Genomic DNA, 21052 nt, shown 5'->3' with positions numbered 1-21052 from the left:
CAAACATTTTTCATAGCCTAAGTACTATGATTCTCCCCTCAGCTCGATGTAGCCACTGGCTTATAATAAAAGGATGTGGCCACAGAAGGGTCCGTGCTATCCGGAATCCTAGGGTTTGGGGTAGCGACATCCCAATGATCCCGTATAGCACTCATGTGAGTGTTGTCTCCATCGCGCGCTTGAGACGTCGAAGTACTGCACATGCGTACAGTAGCATCCGTGGTGGAGTTTCATTCATACACAAAGCCTCAAAATATCAGGTTGTTTTCTAACAAGGCCATCCATATTCGTTTTTTCCTACATTGATTGCCGCTTTTTGCGGTTTATTAGAGCACAAGGAATAGAAGCCATACAATGAAGAAACGTTATGTGGACGCAAGCAAGCTACGGAAAATGAAAAAGATAAAAATTACGGAGGAGATATCTGAAAGGTATAGTGAGGTGACGCATCGACCGGATGCCGTTGCTTTTGTTGTTGCTAGGCTTTGTGTAATGCGCATCTTCGTCATTCTCACCTGATGTCTATTTTTATCACAATAATTGCTTCTTCCCTTTAGCCTACTCTTGGACGCTGTATGATATGGAAAATTACATTGTGGTTGCTAAATAGGCCTACAAACATTATAGCGGAGTCAACTTGAAAAATAAGCCTTTGCAACTTGATGTGGGTAGTTTTTACAGTACATGATTCAGGCTATCTTCTCTCATTTGAAGGCTAACCATTCAATTATGCTACAATAATCAAAAATCGTGTAGGCTATTATTATTATTATTATATGCTCTGACCTTAATAGATATAGGCCTACTTAAACCTATTCGTACAATGTCAGCTTACTACCAGGTAGGCATTACAGGCATTTAGTTACAGACAGCGTGTCTAGACCAATAGAGATTTCGCGATGTCCCCTTTGTGACGAGACAAAGCGCTGAGGTATGTTCAGTGTATGAATGCACGAACTGGAAGTTGCTCTGGAAAAGCGCGTCTGGTAAAAGGACTAGAATATACATTTCAATTGAGATCATCTCCTCTTTCATTTCCTTTGTGTGTGTGTGTGTGTGTGGGGGGGGGGGGGCTGGTACCCAGTATCTCGGATGAAACGTTGTCATGGTTACCAAACAAAAAAGGGGTTGATGTAATAACAGTACGCTATGTAGGTGTCGAGCGCACGAACAAAGGAGTTGTTGAAAACAAGACAGGAGTGTAGTCTATAATGAGAGAATGTAGGCATTATCTTATCCAAGTGTCTATTTTCTCCAAGATGATAGCCTATATAAAACTAGGTTGGGTTCCCAAATGTAAAATAATGTAATGAATCGTGATTTAGTGATTACACTATTTGCCTAATGAGATGAATCCCTATATGAGTCTATGGATCACCTAATTTAATGAAGCTTTATATGCATAAGTCCGTTTATTATATTTAATGAAGCAAGACTTCAAACTGTTTTGCACACCTTTTACATAAAAGTAACAGTATCTTTCACAGTTTGCCAATATTCCTGCCAAATGCATGATAATAACGGGCTTAGGCCTATATCATGAGAAATAAGCTACATTTAGCTCTTCCAGTAGATTTAGATGTTTTTTTAACCTTCAATCACAGATCATCAGCATGACATTTTTACCATTATTCCATAAAATTATAACACACACATTTTACATCAGAAGAGTTTATTTACAAAAAGCTATATACACCAATTTTCACACTTGTGTTTTTTCATCAGAAATGAATGCTTATGGGTACCAGTATGTCAAATATTACAGTCCTCTTAGATGTATATTGTAATTGGTTTTGTTGCAAAACACTAGACTGCTCTTTCCATGACATAGACTAACTAGGTGAATCCAGGTGAAAGCTATGACACCTTATTGATGTCACTTAGTAAATCCACTTCCATCAGTGTAGATGAAGGGTAGGAGACAAATTATTTGATTTTCAAGCTTTGAGAAAATTGAGACATGGATTGTGTATGTGTTCCATTCAGAGAATGACTGGGCCTTGGAATGGGGTATGGTAGCTCACCGGTTTGAGTCAAGAACTGTAACAGTTTCCGGTGTATATCAAGAACGGTCCACCACCCACCATCTCATATTACTGTACTGATTCATTTTAAAATATATATATTTTAAAAATATGATGTCACAAATGTATCATTTGTACAGCTCGTTACAAAAAAAATTCATTATTTGTATCATTAGACGGTGTAAAACCTTGCAATGCTAACTTTTTATATCTGGGTTTTTTTTAACAACATGTGATTGTTTCATTTCATAGAGACAAACTATCTAGTGATATGTTTCAAACAAATACATGTCTGTCATTGAACAACCCAATGCCATGATTAGATAGTGAAAAAACACACCAGTCTCTTTCCTATGTTCTGTGGTGGTTAATTTCTTTACTATCAAATGAGAAGAGATAAACTTATCACACAAGTCAGAATTATACTTAAAAATCTTTAAACACTTATTAATAAGGGAGCAGGTCAATACAACACACACATATAATGTGAATAGATGTAATGCCCTACGATAATGATGGCTGCTCATGGCTGGTCGAAGATTCACGCTCAGATGATTCGTTGAGAGCCTCAAGACAAAAGTACAAAGGACTTTTATAGCTAAGATACACCCCTTTCAACCTACATGACGAACAACAGATATATAGAATTGGTCACAAGGTTAAGATCTGTATGAAAGATACCTATAATACATAGCAGACAGCATCTGCTGTGTCAGCAGTTTTCCGACCAGTGTCTGGCCCCGTATAGAACTCATGCTCTGGAATGCTCTTTAGGTTCTATCACCCAAAAGACATCGTAAATCTCCTGTCAGTGTTATTTCCCAGAGGCCCATCCTCAGTAGAACACGCATGCAATAGTTAACAAAATACTCTATTCTGTTGGGTAAAACAACCATTTGATGCAATAAAAGTATTATAACATGATCTTGACATTTTTCCACCATAGTTCTTTAAACAAACAAAAAACGAATTTACCAACATTTCTGAAAATGGATATATAGCGTTTTGGAATCACTCTTCATATCCTCCTCTTATGCCTGTTTTGCAGCGCTTACACCTTTCTGAAGTTTATGATCGTGTGGACTCTGGTGCTCCTGGCAGATTTTATACTGGAGTTTCGATTGGAATACCTGTGGCCCTGTTGGCTATTCTTCAGGAGCGTCTACACCACTTTCCACTGCCATGGGCTGGTGAGGACTTTATCAGTTATCTTATGTCCCAAATGGCACCCTATTCCCTATAATATAGTGCACTACTTTGGACCAGAACCCTACTTTTGAATGTAGTGCACTATATCACAGGGAATAGGGTTCCATTTGGGATGCTGCCCTACCTTAATGGTCTACTAGATGGAAGTCAATAACAGTAAAGTATTGAGATCAAAATATTGTTGAAAATAGTTTTAGGCCTTGCAACCTGTTATATAAATGTTATAAACCTGTCATATACCACAGCCATTGTCATCTTGTTCGAAACTCAAGCAGACAGAATAAAATGTAGCTGTCCAACACAGCACCAACATAATGTCTCTCTGTTGCAGGTGATTTGTGTGGTGTTTGTGTGTGCGGCGTTCACCCTGGACATCTTTTGTTTCATTTTTGTTCCCCTCCACTGGTTGTTCTTCGCAGCCAGCACCTATGTCTTATTCAATTACATTTGGCACACAGGTAAGTATATCAAGCCTGTTTTACAGCTTAACAATATGTATTGTATTGCCTAGCTGTGGAATGCCTTAGATAAGGATAATGTGGAATGTTATTTAATTGATGTCTAACAAGTCACACGTTTCTGTAAAGAGTTGAAACAAACCATTCCGGTAACAGATGAAACCTTCCATTATGTAAACTTTTACAATTATGAAATCTGACATAATATAAATGATGAAATTTGACGTAATTTAATGTTTCAACCCGTTACATAGAAATGGAACCACATTATGCTGTTTTGTTTGTAAAAGCACAGTTCTGGTGGTAGCTACACTACCTATGAACATAAGCTTAGTATTTTCTCTTGGTATGTTGTGATGTTTTTTATAATAATTGATTTATTCTCAGAGAAAGGCATCTGTATGTCAACGGTGTCCCTGTGGGTGTCCCTGTGGGTGATGCTGGTGTACACGGATGCTTCGTTGAGGCTCAAAGATCTGAACAACTCCCACGCCAACCTGTCTCATCTCTTCGCCGCGCACTGGTAGGTCGATTGAAACACAAAGCACTTCCCACCAAATATTCACCCTCGAGCAGAATCTTCCAAACAAACCCAGTTTATACGCTGTAGATACTTTCTAAATGCCAAGGAATTTCACAACCGCTTGAATTGAGTGGGTTTAAGCTAACGTCTTAAAATCGCAATGAATCACAAGTGGCGTACTCTGCTCATGCACGTGTTTGTCATCATGACACACAATAATGTAGGCCATTATTTAATATTTATTTTCTCTCTCCTACTCCCCCCCTCCCCCCAGCATTGGCTACCCTGTTGTCTATCTGGGGTTCGACGCCACATGTTACTTCACCAGCATCTTCAAACTGCGGACGCAGAAAGCTGTGCAGAGCGAAAACAACTTCCATATGCACCTCCTGGAACAGTCCCTACCTCTGGGCCTGCAGCTTTACCCCAAGAGCATCACAGACGACAATGGCAGTAAGTACAGCTTTACCCCAAGAGCATCACAGACATCCATGGCAGTAAGTACAGCTGCAAAGGCAGTAAGTACAGCGGCGATTGTGCCTATTACTCATTCATTTCTGCTCTGTTTTACACTGTTATGAGATGATTCCCCAATGGTAGTACTACTTTGTTTGGTAAGTCAGTTGTTTCCAGGTTAAACCCATTAGATGGGCCCTGGTAAGGCAGTTGTTTTCAGGTTAAGCCCTTTAGATGTGCCCTGGTAAGGCAGTTGTTTTCAGGTTAAACCTTTTAGATGGGCCCTGGTAAGGCAGTTGTTTTCAGGTTAAACCTTTTAGATGGGCCCTGGTAAGGCAGTTGTTTTCAGGTTAAACCTTTTAGATGGGCCCTGGTAAGGCAGTTGTTTTCAGGTTAAACCTTTTAGATGAGCCCTGGTCAAAGTAGTTCAGTACATAGAGAAAGTGGAGCCATTTGGAACTCATATAATGCCAAAGGAGGACATTTTTAGTTAATGCTCCTCTTTAATATCTCTATGCGTGTAGGAAGATAAATGTTACATCTCATTGTGAGTCCAATACTCTGTAGCTAGATATTGTCTTTGAAATATAGCTCTTTCCCCCTGCAGACTCAAAGTGGAGGCCTAAACCTGAGTCCAGTCAGTACCAGTGTCAGAACGGTGCTGTGGCGTCTGACGAGAGACTCACCATGGACTGCCTCCAGATCCACAGTGGAGTGGAGCAGGGAGGGACCGAGAGGGGTGTGGAGGCAACAACGCTGGGAGACTCAAATCCCCAGCCACCCCCGTCCTCCAAACCCAGAGACCCCCCCACCGACGGTGGAACAGGAGGAAGGTCGACAGGAGGAGGGTCGACTGAGTCTTCGGCCACCACCGAAAATCTACCTCAGGAGGAGCAAGGCGGCAAAGTCCCCCGTGCCGCCAAAAGCTCATCCTCCTCCCCCAAAGCACGCAGGATGTCCCCTGGCGCCGCTAGCGTCCCTTCGCCTCCTCCCACTGGCAGGTCTGAAAGGAAGCAGAAGAACGGGTCCAAAACGGTCAGCCCCAATCGGCACGCCACAGACAAGGGCCCCGTCGCGCCAAATCCTCACGCTGACCAAATCACTAAGTAGGGATACTCCGCCGCCATTCACTTTCATTTCATTGGCTTTGGAGACACACAGAGAGATGTCTCTTCTTATTCTTTACCTCTCTCTCTCTCTACCTCCCTCTCTCTCCCCCCTCTATCTCTCTGTCCCCCTATATATCTTTCCCCCTCCACCTCCCTCTCTCTCCACCTCCCTATATCTCCACCTCCCTCTCTCTCCACCTCCCTCTATCTATTTCCCCCTCTCTCTCTCTACCTCCTTCTCTCCCCTACCCCTTCTCCCTCCCCCTCTCCCCATTTCCCAGGCTGGAGCAGGAGATGAGGAGGCTGAAGGGCGAGCTGCAGGCCAGCAGACAAGGTGAGCAGGAGCTGCGCAGCCACGTCTGCAACCTGACCAACAGCGAGCACAGCCTGAGGCCCGAGGTGTCTTTGCTCAGGCAGAACAATGATCTGCTCCAGAGCAAGTGAGTGATAACATTGCATTTTATGGTCTATTTTGTTTTGCCTCACATAGTGACCCTAGTGCCCTGTCTGTCTGCCATACACTGTTTTTGGCTCCCCCTGCTGGTTACTAGGCAGGTAGCCTAGTGGGTAGAGCATTGGGCCAGTAAACGAAAGGTCGCTGGTTTGAATACCCGAGCCGACAAGGTGAAAGATCTGTAGATGTGTCCTTGAGCAAGGCACTTGCTATGGATGACCCTGTAAAACAACACATTCCATGCACCTCTCTAGTGGATGTGAAAATAAAACATCTGACTGTTTATCATATGCACTGAAACTCTGTTTGAAATGTTATGTTATGTCTTGTCCCCCCTCTACCCCACCACCCTCCACATATGGCACTATTACACTGAATATTGTACTCAAGCCAGGTTAGCACAAGTAAGCAAAGTGGTGTAGTACCTTGATGCAATAATGTGATTATACTCAAATGAAATAACTATGCTAAAGATGCAGTCCGGGATCTTAAGCACTTACAAATTCATAACATATTTTACACATTGGAATTCAAAACATTTCATACAAATTGCCCCAAAAAAACAGGACGGAACATGAAATTAATTACGTAGTACCCAATTGTGCAACATTTTCAGGGACCTGTTTTGGCTTGTGAGCACTTCTTTCAAGACTACTGGCTGAAATTATACTTTAGCTTTGGAGAATCACATGAAGTGCTACGGAAATCTTTTTCACGTTTTGAACCTTCTAACCAATTTAGTGGGAATGGAATGTATTGATTTACATACACCAATGCTGCATGCAAAATGCACCTTATTGGGCCCATAGGGCTCTGGTCAAATGTAGTGCACTATGTAGGGAATAGGGTACCATGTAGAATACAGACCAAATACTCCCTTTAGTCTAGAACAGGGATGGGCAACTTTGATGGGGGTGAGGGCCACCACTAGGCCGCAGTGGCTCATGAGTCTGTGTACCCACAGGCCTCAGGCCTACAAAAGGGGGAATGCGACAGTTGCCCATCCCTGGTCTAGAACATTGTGGTTTGACTCTGTGTTTCAGGATCTTGTCTCTGACCAAGACCAAGCAGAAAGACAAGCAGATCAGCGCCGTGCTAGAGAAGAAGACCAGAGCAGAGACAGAGGCCAGGCTCTCCATAGAGAAACAGCTGGCCGAACTCCAGGCTCACAAACTAGAGGAGGCGGCCATCTTAGCTCGTAGTAGTCTACCAAACAGGTATGGCACTCACTCTCTCACCTTCCTCCATTATTTTGTATTCAAATGCATATACATGTATGACTTGCATGTAACGCAACAACCTTTACCCTCAGATGCTATTGAGGTTGCGTCCCAAATGGCACCCTATTCCCTATGTAGTTCACTATTTTTGACCAGGGTCCATAGTAGTATGGTCAAAAGTAGTGCACACTATATACAGTGCCTTCAGAAAGTATTTATACCCCTTGACTTATTCCACATTTTGTTGTGTTACAACCTGAATTAAAAATTGATTCAATATTTTTTTCTCACTCATCTACACATAATACCCCATAATGACCAAGTGAAAACATGTTTTTTGAAATTTTTGCAAATTTATTGAAAAAGAAATAGAGGAATCTAATTTACATACTGTAAGTATTCACACCCCTGAGTCAATGCTTTGTAGAAGCACCTTTGACAGTGATTACAGCTGTGAGTCTTTCTGGGTAAGTCTCTAAGAGCTTTCCACACCTGAATTGTGAAACATTTGCCCATTATTATTTTACACATTCTTTAGCTATGTCAAATTGGTTTTTGATTATTGCTAGACAACCATTTTCAGGTCTTGCCATATATTTAAGTAGATTTAAGTCAAAACTGTCACTTGGCCACTCAGGAACATTCACTGTCTTCTTGCTAAGCAACTCCAGTGTAGATTTGGCCTTGTGTTTTAGGTTATTGTCCTGCTGAAAGGTGAATTCATCTCACAGTGTCTGGTGGAAAGCAGATTGAAACAGGTTTTCCTCTAGGATTTTGCCATGATCATTGCTCTATTCCATTTATTTTTTATCCTGAAAACTCCCCAGCCCTTAACAATTACAAGCACACCCATAACATGATGCAGCCACCACTATACTTGAAAATAGGGAGAGTGGTACTCAGTAATGTGTTATTTTGGATTTTCCCGAACATAACACTTTGTATTCAGGATAAAAAGTGAATTGCTTTGCCACATTTCTTTGCTGTATTACTTTAGTGCCTTGTTGCTAACAGGATGCATGTTTTGGAATATTTTTGTTCTGTTCAGGCTTCCTTCTTTTCACTCTCTCATTTAGCTTAGTATTGTGGAGTAATTACAATGTTGTTGATCCATCCTCAGTTTTCTTCTATCATAGCCAAACTCTGTAACAGTTTTAAAGTCACCATTGGCCTCATGGTGAAATCCCTGAGCGGTTTCCTTCCTCTCCGGTAACTGAGTTAGGAAGGATGCCTGTATCTTTGTAGTGACTGGGTGTATACCCCATCCACACTTCACCATGCTCAAAGGGATATTCATTGTCTGTTTTTAATTTTTTACCCCTCCACCAATAGGCGTCGTTCTTTGCAAGCATTGGATAACCTACCTGGTCTTTGTGGTTGAATCTGTGTTTGAAATTCACTGCTCGACTGAGGGACCTTACAGATAATTGTACGTGTGGGGTACAGAGATGAGGTAGTCATTCTAAAATCATGTTCAACACTATTATTGTTCACAGAGTGAGTCCATGCAACTTATTATGTGACTTGTTAAGCCCATTTTTACTCCTGAAATGATTTAGACTTGACATAACAAAGGGGTTGAATACTTATTGAGCAAAGACATTTCAGCTTTTCATTTTGTATTAATTTGTAAAACTTTTATCTCAACTTAATACATTTTAAATTCAGGCTGTAACACAACACATTTTGGAAAAAGCGTGAATAATCTGAAGGCAGTCAATGTTCCAGATCAGGGGTTCTCAAACTTCTCAAACTTTTTGGGGTCGGAGAAAATTCATCAGGGACCCTCATAATCAAAACACAAAAAATAGCATACAAAGTGTTTTACTATGACTTCGGTAGTGCATGGCCGGACTAACCAAGTTTCAGGCCCTGGGAAGGAACATTTTAAAGGCCTGCCTTTTGGCATCGGAGAGAAAATGTTGGAGTTTTCAAGTTGAAATTACAGTGCATTTATGTATTGAGAAGTATTCAATACAAGACCTTGAAAAAATATAATTGGATACCAATAACCCTGTGACCCTCCCAGGCCCATGTTGCCCAGGGTTAAGAACATACATTGTAGATTAATAATATTGCATTGTATTGTATAGCACCCTCTAAAGTTATTTGGATCGCTTGGCCAAAATTAATTTCATCTGTTGTTGTTAGTAATATTCATTTTTAAAAAAACATTTGAGATCTGACAGAGGACCCCCCTGCAGTACCTCCAGGGATCCCTGAGAACCCCTGCTCCAGATCCTAATTTCACCAACACTTGCTTTTATTTATTTTATTTGCTGTACTATTAACTTTCTTTTCATTGCAGCCGGTAACAACTATCATAGTAAAAAAAGCATAATAATTAGTGAAGTATAATATTTGTTTTACGCAAACCAAAGTACAGATGGAATTCAAAATGCCCCCCCAAAATCCCAAGATCGCTTGCTGTTGATGTTGTCATGTTTCTTTGTCTTTGGACTACCCCACCTCCCCAACCACCTCCACAACCACCTCCCCAACCCCACAAATAAGCAGCACCTCTCTGACCACCTGAAACAAAGCATGTACTATTCTCTCTATCTTCCACCACACTAGGCAGGAACACTCTGTGACCCTAATGTTAAGGAAAAAAGAAAAAGATCTAGAGACAGAGTACAAACAACTACAGCTGGAGAGTCAAGGGAAAGAGGGCCGTCTAATAGCTCTAGTGAATGAAGTGGAGGTAAAGACAAAGGAAAGTACTACTCTTTCACACGAGTGGGTTCCGTCTCTTTCACACGAGTGGGTTCCGTACCAATGTACGTGTGGAGTTTGTGAGTTTTCACGTCTTGCTCGTTGTTGAAGTGATACTCCGTTGTCTTGTGTTTTTGGATATGCCGTTTTGTAGACTTGTGGCTTGTTGCGTGTGACTGTCTGTGTCATTATTTGTGTTTGTGGGTTTGAGTAGCAGGAAATGGTGTTTCGGCCAGTGCTTTGAGGACTTTCAGATCTTCAGTTTTGTTTGTGTTGGCCTGAACTCAACATACTGTAATGTGGGCACTTTGTATTTGCATTCATCGATACTGTATGCTAACTGTATTCGTTTCACATATATTTAATATCTTGTTGTTTGTGATTATTGTTTTCTTGTGGTGACATATACATCATGAAGCATGCAGACATTGCAGAGGCAGAAGCCAAGTCTTTCATAAAACATTGTACATCTTAAAGTGAATTCATCATAGGTTACTAGTTAGTTATTTAGTAATACAACCCAATACAACTGTTACTACCTCCACTTAACTTGTGAATATCTAAAAACCTATTTTACAAAAAACAAAGAAAGAATCATGTCCTTATTCAGCTCACATTGTTTTTTGAATGGCTGGCCATCCACCAATCCACCATCACTGTTGGAAATAGATATTGTGGTCATGTGGTGCATTGGTTCCCGAACTGGGGAAATTGGCTTTCTAATGAGGGCGTTGCAATTCTTCAGCACTCAAAAAAAATGCATTCTATAAGTTTCGGGAACCAAAGCACATCCTGTTAAAAGCACCTCAGAATGACTGCTAAACCACCAGGGTCATGTTCAGTAGAACACACGGTTTAAAACGGAAAACGAAACCAATCATTTCTTTTTGGGCAACTCCGGGAACAACCACCACCTTACACTCAATTCCAAACCGTGTTCTCCTGTATCGTACCTACTGAACACGGCCCTGTTAGTCCACGCTCCTTTGTTAGCCTGGCATCCAAACTGAATTCGCTACGTTTCACCATCGCTTCGCTTTACAACAACAGTGAAATGTAGCTTAATCCATTTGGGTACCAACCAGTCTGCTTCTATGTAGCCCTGGGGCTATTGCGAGTGTCTCTCTCCCTGATCCCATCCCAGGCCCTGGGGAAGTATCGTTATGTGGAACAGGAGGAGCAGGATGTGCTGCTCTCTGCCCTGTCAGCCCTGCAGGACAAGGCTCAGCACCTGGAGTACAACCTGAGCGCCGAGACGCGTATCAAACTGGACCTGTTCTCAGCCCTGGGAGACACCCGCAGGCAGCTGGAGATAACACAAGGTCCCCCTTCCCATTTATGTTAAAGCGCTATATAATCCTTTTATAGCTTTATAGAATTATGTTATAGCTCTAGAATTATGTTATAGCTTTATAGAAATATTAAATATCTTTATAGCATTATTTTATAGCTCTAGAATTATGTTATAGCTCTAGAATTATGTTATAGCTTTATAGAAATATTAAATAGCTTTATAGAATTATGTTATAGGTCTATAGAATTATGTCATAGCTTTATAGAATTATGTTATAGCTTTATAGAATTATGTTATAGGTCTATAGAGTTATGTCATAGCTTTATAGAATTATGTTATAGGTCTATAGAATTATGTTATAGCTTTATAGAATTATGTTATAGGTCTATAGAATTATGTCATAGCTTTATAGAATTATGTCATAGCTTTATATAATTATGTTATAGGTCTATAGAATTATGTCATAGCTTTATAGAATTATGTCATAGCTTTATAGAATTATGTTATAGGTCTATAGAATTATGTTATAGCTCTGTAGAATTATGTTATAGGTCTATAGAATTATGTTATAGCTCTGTAGAATTATGTTATAGGTCTACAGAATTATGTTATAGCTTTATAGAATTATGTTATAGCTCTGTAGAATTATGTCATAGCTTTGTAGAATTATGTCATAGCTTTATAGAATTATGTTATAGGTCTATAGAATTATGTTATAGCTTTGTAGAATTATGTCATAGCTTTATAGAATTATGTTATAGCTTCATAGAATTATGTTATAGCTTTATATAATTATGTTATAGCTTTATAGAATTATGTTATAGCTTTATATAATTATGTTATAGCTTTATAGAATTATGTCATAGCTTTATAGAATTGTTATAGCTTCATATAATTATGGTATAGCTTTATATAATTATGTTATAGCTCTATAGAATTATGTTATAGCTCTATAGAATTATGTTATAGCTCTATAGAATTATGTCATAGTTTTATAGAATTGTGTTATAGCTTTGTAGAATTATGTTATAGCTTCATAGAATTATGGTATAGCTTTATATAATTATGTTATAGCTCTATAGAATTATGTTATAGCTCTATAGAATTATGTTATAGCTCTATAGAATTATGTCATAGTTTTATAGAATTGTGTTATAGCTCTGTAGAATTATGTTGTAGGTCTATAGAATTGTTAAAGGTTTATAGAATTATGTCAAGCTTTATAGAATTATGTTATAGCTCTGTAGAATTATGTTATAGTTCTATATAGCATTGATTTAGCCGATTGCCAACTTGAGATATGTACGTGTCGCTTGAACTTTCACTTAAATCTTGCATTGATATCAATGGAAGATTTGCTTGAATATTCCAGTTATACTGTATGCCCGATTATTATGTGAGGATTTGACACTGTAAGGAGAGTTCAGCTACAGTAATTCAGTGACTTCATAAATTATATTTTTAATCTATAACTCCATCGCTTATCGTGACTCTACTGTACCTCTGTCCCACAGGAAAAGTACTCAAGCAGGATAAGGAGATTGGCGAGATGAAACGCAAGATCGCCGAGGTCATGGCTGTCAGTCCTGGCATGTCCTTCATGACGCCGCGGCCCGCCGTACCGCAGTACCTCACCAAGTTCCTCAACTCAGAGCGCTATGTGCTCAACCCACGGGCGCTGATGTACCAGTGTCTTAAGAAATAAGAATCCACCACGACCTGTTGAAAACATGCGGTAGACCATCTTAAGCCTTATCTTGAGCAGGGCTCCGCCTGTGCAGTCACTTGTAACACGTCTATCTCCTAGAAACGGGAGAGCACCCAAGAGACTTCCTGGTTGTGGCGATGATGTCACAGTGCTCAACAACATTATCAGTCTCAAGGATTTGTATATGGTAGTTCTCACAAAACATAAACTGTCAGATGATTACCTTCTCAGTAACCCTCCATAAATCATTGGCGAGGTGGGAAACAAAAAGCCTTTGGCTGCTTCACAGGTGCTTAATTCACAAAGCAAATATTCCTCAGTCTTTCCTCTGAAGAAGTATTTGAGTTTAGAGGACTTGTGAGATTACTGACGCCTACGGCGATGTGTTAGTGTAACATTGAGCTCCCTTGACTACAGTAAATATGACATTTTATAGATGCTCGTCCGTTAGGACACTGTTGGCTTTTCAATTCAGAATCCTGACACAATGTACCGTGTAATGTGATTTGGGTTGAGCAAGATTAGGTTGGAAGAGAATTGGGCTGTCTGAGCTCACTCTTAGCAACTCTGTCCTTATGTCGTTTTCGGTTTCTCTCTTATTCATTTGCCTTATATTGATGGGCAACGTTTATTCAATGCATGTATTGCCAGTGGACAAACCCCTGGCCTTGATTATCAACCGTTTGGGTCCTTTGGACAGTGTCACTTCAAGTTAAAGGATGATCAGGTCGTACCAGACCTGGGTTCAAATACTATTTGAAATCAATACTTCCTTGAGCTTGTCTGGAACAATGGAACCAATAGCTTAGTTGCAAGAGTTCAAACCCAGACCATCTGGGTTTGAACTCTTCGAGACAGACTAAAGCAAACACTACAGTATTTCCAAGATTTCAAATAGTATTTGAACCCAGATGTGGTTGACACCACTGTACCATTTACCAGTCATGTTAAGTAATCTGAAAATTGATATTGTCTATAAAAGTTGGCCAGCGTTGTGAATAACATGGATATAACATGGAATTTTGTGGACCAAAAATTGTGTAGCGATGTACAAAATTACCCGTAAATTGAATGTGCCTATACACATTACTTTCTAAATATGAGGTAAAACACTATTTAATGTGAGACAGTAATGTGTTTGAATTGAAGTGATATGTAATGTTTTTGTAGTCTTTTTTACACACACACACACACACACACACACACACACACACACACACACACACACACACACACACACACACACACACACACACACACACACACACACACACACACACACACACACACACACACACACAAAATGTAAAGAATTTGAAAACACACCCCGAATTGTTTTTCAAATTGATGAATACTAATGAAATTGATCTTACCATTTTTTGGTTTCTTTTTGTTAGAATTCATGTTTCCAGTTTTCTATTGAAACAATACTTTTTAGGCTTGATGTACTTTTCACATGGAAGTTTGCTGCTTTAATTTAGCAAATCAATGTTTCTGTCAGCATGACACTGGTGTGTGTAATACAGTACTAGTTGTTGTTTGGGCACAATGTCATTGGTGACTAAAGATTGTGCAGTACATACATATTATAGTTCAAGGGCTCCAGCTATTCTTACTATTCTGATGAAACAGTTGATAATAAAAATGTACACATTAACCAGTTACCACAGAACCTGATTTTTCTTAAGTTTGAAATTCACTGCTTGACTGATGGACCTTACCGATAATTGTATGTGTGGGGTACAGAGATGAGGTAGTCATTCTAAAATCATGTTCAACACTATTATTGTTCACAGAGTGAGTCCATGCAACTTATTATGTGACTTGTTAAGGACATTTTTACTCCTGAAATGATTTAGACTTGACATAACAAAGGGGTTGAATACTTATTGAGCAAAGACATTTCAGCTTTTCATTTGGAATTCATTTGTAAAACTTTTATCTCAACTTAATACATTTTAAATTCAGGCTGTAACACAACACATTTTGGAAAAAGCGTGAATAATCTGAAGGCAGTCAATGTTCCAGATCAGGGGTTCTCAAACTTCTCAAACTTTTTGGGGTCGGAGAAAATTCATCAGGGACCCTCATAATCAAAACACAAAAAATAGCATACAAAGTGTTTTACTATGACTTCGGTAGTGCATGGCCGGACTAACCAAGTTTCAGGCCCTGGGAAGGAACATTTTAAAGGCCTGCCTTTTGGCATCGGAGAGAAAATGTTGGAGTTTTCAAGTTGAAATTACAGTGCATTTATGTATTGAGAAGTATTCAATACAAGACCTTGAAAAAATATAATTGGATACCAATAACCCTGTGACCCTCCCAGGCCCATGTTGCCCAGGGTTAAGAACATACATTGTAGATTAATAATATTGCATTGTATTGTATAGCACCCTCTAAAGTTATTTGGATCGCTTGGCCAAAATTAATTTCATCTGTTGTTGTTAGTAATATTCATATATTTTTTATTGAGATCTGACAGTACCTCCGGGGATCCCTGAGAACCCCTGTCCTTAGAGCGTTTAAAAAAATATTCAGCTCACATTGTTTTTTGAATGGCTGGCCATCCACCAATCCACCATCACGGTTGGAAATAGATGGTGTGGTCATGTGGTGCATTGGTTCCCGAACTGGGAAAATTGGCTTTCTAATGAGGGCGTTGCAATTCTTCTGCACACAAAAACGAGTATTAAAAAAAATGCATTCTACAAATTTGGGGAACCAAAGCACATCCTGTTAAAAGCACCTCAGAATGACTGCTAAACCACCAGGGTCATGTTCAGTAGGACACACGGTTTAAAACGGAAAACGAAACCAATCGTTTCTTTTTGGGCAACTCTGGGAACAACCACCACCTTACACTCAATTCCAAACCGTGTTCTCCTGTATCGTACCTACTGAACACGGCCCTGTTAGTCCACGCTCCTTTGTTAGCCTGGCATCCAAACTGAATTCGCTACGTTTCACCATCGCTTCGCTTTACAACAACAGTGAAATGTAGCTTAATCCATTTGGGTGCCAACCAGTCTGCTTCTATGTAGCCCTGGGGCTATTGCGAGTGTCTCTCTCCCTGATCCCATCCCAGGCCCTGGGGAAGTATCGTTATGTGGAACAGGAGGAGCAGGATGTGCTGCTCTCTGCCCTGTCAGCCCTGCAGGACAAGGCTCAGCACCTGGAGTACAACCTGAGCGCCGAGACGCGTATCAAACTGGACCTGTTCTCAGCCCTGGGAGACACCCGCAGGCAGCTGGAGATAACACAAGGTCCCCCTTCCCATTTATGTTAAAGCGCTATATAATCCTTTTATAGCTTTATAGAATTATGTTATAGCTCTAGAATTATGTTATAGCTTTATAGAAATATTAAATATCTTTATAGCATTATTTTATAGCTCTAGAATTATGTTATAGCTCTAGAATTATGTTATAGCTTTATAGAATTATTTTATAGCTCTATAGAATTACAGTACCAGTCAAAAGTTTGGATATACCTACTCTTTCCAGGTTCTTTATTTTTACTATTTTCTACATTGTGGAATAATAGTGAAGACATCAAAACGATGAAATAACACATATGGAATCATGTAGTAACCAAAAAGTGTTAAACAAATCTAAATATATTTTATGTTTGAGATTCTTCAAAGTAGCCACCCTTTGCCTTGATGACAGCTTTGCACATTCTTGGCATCCTCTCAACCAGCTTCATGAATGCATTTAAATTAACAGGTGTGCCTTGTTAAAAATGTATTTGTGGAATTTCGTTTGAGACAATCAGTTGTGATGTGACAAGTTAGGGGTGGTATACAGAAGATAGACCTATTTGGTAACAGACCAAGTCCATATTATGGCAAGAACAGCTCAAAGAAAAAGAAAGAGAAACGACAGTCCATCATTACTTTAAGACATGGAGTTTAGTCAATACGCAACATTTCAAGAACTTTAAAAGTTTCTTCAAGTGTTGTCGGCAAAAACCATCAAGTTTTGTGATGAAACGGGCTCTCGTGAGGACAGCCACAGGAAAGAAATACCCAGAATTACCTCTGCTGCAGAGGACAAGTTCATTAGAATTACCAGCCTCGGAAAGTGCAGCCCAAATAAATGCAGTATGGAGTTCAAGTAACAGACACATCTCAACATCAACTGTTCAGAGGAGACTGTGTGAATCAGGCCTTCATGGTCGAATTGCTGCAAAAAAAACACTACTAAAGCACACCAATAATAAGAAGAGACTTGCTTGGGCCAAGAAACAGGAGCAATGGACATTAGACCAGTGAAAATCTGTCCTTTGATCTGATGAGTCTAAATTTGAGATTTCTGGTTCCAACCTCTGTGTCTTTGTGTGACACATAGTAGGTGAACGGATGATCTCCGCATGTGTGGTTCTCACCGTGAAGCATGGAGGAGGATATGTGATGGTGTTTTGCTGGTGACACTGTCAGTGATTTATTTATAATTCAAGGCACACTTAACCAGCATGGCTACCACAGCATTCTGGTTTGTGCTGAGTGGGACTATAATTTGTTTTTCAACAGGACAATGACCCAACACACCTCCAGGCTGTGTAAGGGCTATTTGACCAAGAAGGAGAGTGATGGAGTGCTGCATCAGATGACCTGGCCTCCACAATCACACGACCTCAACCCAATTGAGATGGTTTGGGATATGTTGGACCGCAGAGTGAAGGAAAAGCAGCCAACAAGTGCTCAGCATATGTGGGAACTCCTTCAAGACTGTTGGAAAATATTTCCAGGTGAAGCTGGTAGAGAGAATGCCAAGAGTGTGCAAAGCTGTCATCAAGGCGAAGGATGGCTACTTTGAAGAATCTCAAATATTAAATATACTTTGATTTGTTTAAAACTTGGTTACTACATGATTCCATATGTGTTACTTCATAGTTTTGATGTCTTCACTATTATACTACAATGTAGAAAATAGGAGAAATAAAGAAAAACCCTTGAATGAGTTGGTGGGTCCAAACTTTTGACTGGTACTGTGTCATAGCTTTATAGAATTATGTTATAGGTCTACGGAATTATGTTATAGCTCTATATAATTATGTCAGAGCTTTATAGAATTATGTCATAGCTTTACAGAATTATGTTATAGGTCTATAGAATTATGTCATAGCTTTTTAGAATTATGTTATAGGTCTATAGAATTATGTCATAGCTTTGTAGAATTATGTCATAGCTTTATAGAGTTATGTCATAGCTTTTTAGAATTACGTCATAGCTTTATAGAGTTATGTTATAGGTCTACGGAATTATGTTATAGCTCTATATAATTATGTCAGAGCTTTATAGAGTTATGTCATAGCTTTTTAGAATTATGTTATAGGTCTATAGAATTATGTCATAGCTTTTTAGAATTATGTTATAGGTCTATAGAATTATGTCATAGCTTTGTAGAATTATGTCATAGCTTTATAGAATTATGTTATAGGTCAATAGAATTATGTCATAGCTTTATAGAATTATGTTATAGGTCTATAGAATTATGTCATAGCTTTGTAGAATTATGTTATAGCTTTATAAAATTATGTTATAGGTCTATAGAATTATGTTATAGCTTTACAGAATTATGTTATAGCTTTGTAGAATTATGTAATAGCTTTATATAATTATGTTATAGCTTTATAGAATTATGTTATAGCTTCATAGAATTATGTTATAGCTTTGTAGAATTATGTTATAGGTCTATAGAATTATGTCATAGCTTTATAGAATTATGCTATAGGTCTATAGAATTGTTAAAGGTTTATAGAATTATGTTATAGCTTCATTAAATTGTGTTATAGTTCTATATAGCATTGATTTAGCCGATTGCCAATTTGAGATATGCACGTGTAGCTTGAACTTTCACTTAAATCTTGCATTGATATCAATGGAAGATTTGCTTGAATATTTCAGTTTTACTGTATGCCCGATTATTATGTGAGGATTTGACACTGTAAAGAGAGTTCAGCTACAGTAATTCAGTGACTTCATAAATTATAATTTTAATCTATAACTCCATCGCTTATCGTGACTCTACAGTACCTCTGTCCCACAGGAAAAGTACTCAAGCAGGATAAGGAGATTGGCGAGATGAAACGCAAGATCGCCGAGGTCATGGCTGTCGGTCCTGGCATGTCCTTCATGACGCGGCGGCCCGCCGTACCGCAGTACCGCACCAAGTTCCTCAACTCAGAGCGCTATGTGCTCAACCCACGGGCGCTGATGTACCAGTGTCTTAAGAAATAAGAATCCACCACGACCTGTTGAAAACATGCGGTAGACCATCTTAAGCCTTATCTTGAGCAGGGCTCCGCCTGTGCAGTCACTTGTAACACGTCTATCTCCTAGAAACGGGAGAGCACCCTTTAAATAATATATATATATATATATATATATATATATATATATATATATTTAATAACAACAAATCAATACATAAAGCACATGAGGGAACACAAGCATACATAGATTACAAACAATGGACAATCGAGCTAGGGGGTACACTATCACATTACAATTACACAAGGACCTTAAGGGACATGCATATACTTACAATTCTAACAGCTTTTTTGTTAGTAGAGCATTTAAGGGACATGCATATACTTACAATTCTAACAGCTTTTTTGTTAGTAGAGCATTTAACCGTCTTAAAATACAGTTCAATTTATTTTTGTAGGGTACGAAAATGTGGTTTTCTGTTTGTACATTTACATTTGTGTATATGAAATTTGGCCAAAAGTATAATGAAATTAATTACATAAAAATGATTCCGCTTATTTCTATTGAATGTAAAGAATCCAAACAGTACATCTCTCCACAATAGTGTAAAGTCTTCATAAATGTGTTCAATTATAAACCTACTGATGTCTTGCCACAGTTTTCTTACATGCAATACAATGCCAAAAAAGATGCACAACTGTTTCTGGGTGGTCATTACAAAAGGAGCAATTTGAGTTGATGTTTTCCTTAAACTTCTTCATATAGTGGTTGGCAGGATAATATTTATGAATAATTTTAAAGGAAACTTCCTTAACTTTGTTAACAAGTAGGTATGTTTGTGGCAACATCCAAACTTTTTTCCAACAGATAAATAAATCCATTCCAATAAGGCATGACATAAGGCATAGATACAACATCCTGCTGAAACAAGGATCGTATCGCTCTGTTGTTGAATGGACCAAAAGAGAAACAAATCTTTCCTACTGATGAGTCAACGGGGTCAATAGAAGGTAGGCTCTGAGGGTCAGGTCTCGACATGTTCCTGAATAACATAGCAACACCTGAGGGAATGGCATTTAAAACAATTGCAAAATCTTTAGGTGTTACAGGGACCTTGTAAAGTGATAAGAATTCTTTATAACTGAGTAAAAGACCCTCTGCATTTACCAGTTGGCTCACCAATAGGATATTATTTCTGAACCAATATTCTAAAAACAGAGAGGTATTTTTATACAATATATCCCGATTATTCCATATATAATATCTGTGTGGAGAAAAATTGTGTTTATAAATTAAGGACCATGACAAGAAAACCTGTCGATGAAAAGCAGAAAGTTTCACTGGAACTTTGTCAATATTATAATTGCAAAACAACATGAAGTTAAGGCCACCAAAAGTAGAGAAGACATGATGAGGAATAAAATTCCAGATAGAAGTGGGTCTTCTTAGGAATTGTTTTACCCAATTGATCTTGAAAGTATTATTTAAAGTAGTAAAATCCAGAAAATTCAATCCACCATTCTCATAAGTGTTCATTACAACAGTTTTCCTAATGTAATGGGTACGGTTTCTCCAAAGAAAGTTGAAAAGCATCTGGTCTATCTCCTTGCTTATTTTACGGTCAAGATATAAAACGGGAGAGCACCCAAGAGACTTCCTGGTTGT

General features: G+C 38.9%; 1 protein-coding gene across 2 annotated transcripts; it reads left to right on the top strand.

Moving 5' to 3' along the window:
- The first annotated feature begins 216 nt into the window (after positions 1-216).
- On the top strand, positions 217-14834 carry si:dkey-12h9.6 (macoilin). 2 transcript variants are annotated; one of them, XM_065008664.1, is made up of 11 exons: positions 217-431; positions 3073-3214; positions 3565-3691; positions 4079-4214; positions 4489-4667; positions 5278-5776; positions 6061-6219; positions 7277-7450; positions 10031-10157; positions 11313-11490; positions 12977-14834. In XM_065008664.1, exons 1-11 carry the CDS (start codon positions 355-357, stop codon positions 13165-13167), a joined length of 1989 nt encoding a protein of 662 aa, XP_064864736.1. In that variant the 5' UTR covers positions 217-354; the 3' UTR covers positions 13168-14834. The 2 variants fall into 2 exon arrangements, 1 of the variants encoding a protein (XP_064864736.1); XR_010460846.1 differs by lacking the exon at positions 10031-10157 and having other exon boundaries at positions 12977-13061.
- Positions 14835-21052: the final 6218 nt, after the last annotated feature.

The sequence above is a fragment of the Oncorhynchus nerka genome, linkage group LG24 (assembly GCF_034236695.1).
Source record: "Oncorhynchus nerka isolate Pitt River linkage group LG24, Oner_Uvic_2.0, whole genome shotgun sequence".
NCBI lineage: Eukaryota > Metazoa > Chordata > Actinopteri > Salmoniformes > Salmonidae > Oncorhynchus > Oncorhynchus nerka.
Note: the sequence above shows the minus strand (reverse complement) of the source record. Positions and strands in the feature narration are given on the sequence as shown.

Bases quoted from the DNA above. Each gene is read 5' to 3' on its own strand.
- si:dkey-12h9.6 (XM_065008664.1), top strand. From the start codon at position 355: ATGAAGAAACGTTATGTGGACGCAAGCAAGCTACGGAAAATGAAAAAG. The intron at 3,215-3,564 runs GTGAGGACTTTA...TCTCTGTTGCAG, and splicing joins CTTTCCACTGCCATGGGCTG to GTGATTTGTGTGGTGTTTGT. The intron at 5,777-6,060 runs GTAGGGATACTC...CCCATTTCCCAG, and splicing joins CACGCTGACCAAATCACTAA to GCTGGAGCAGGAGATGAGGA.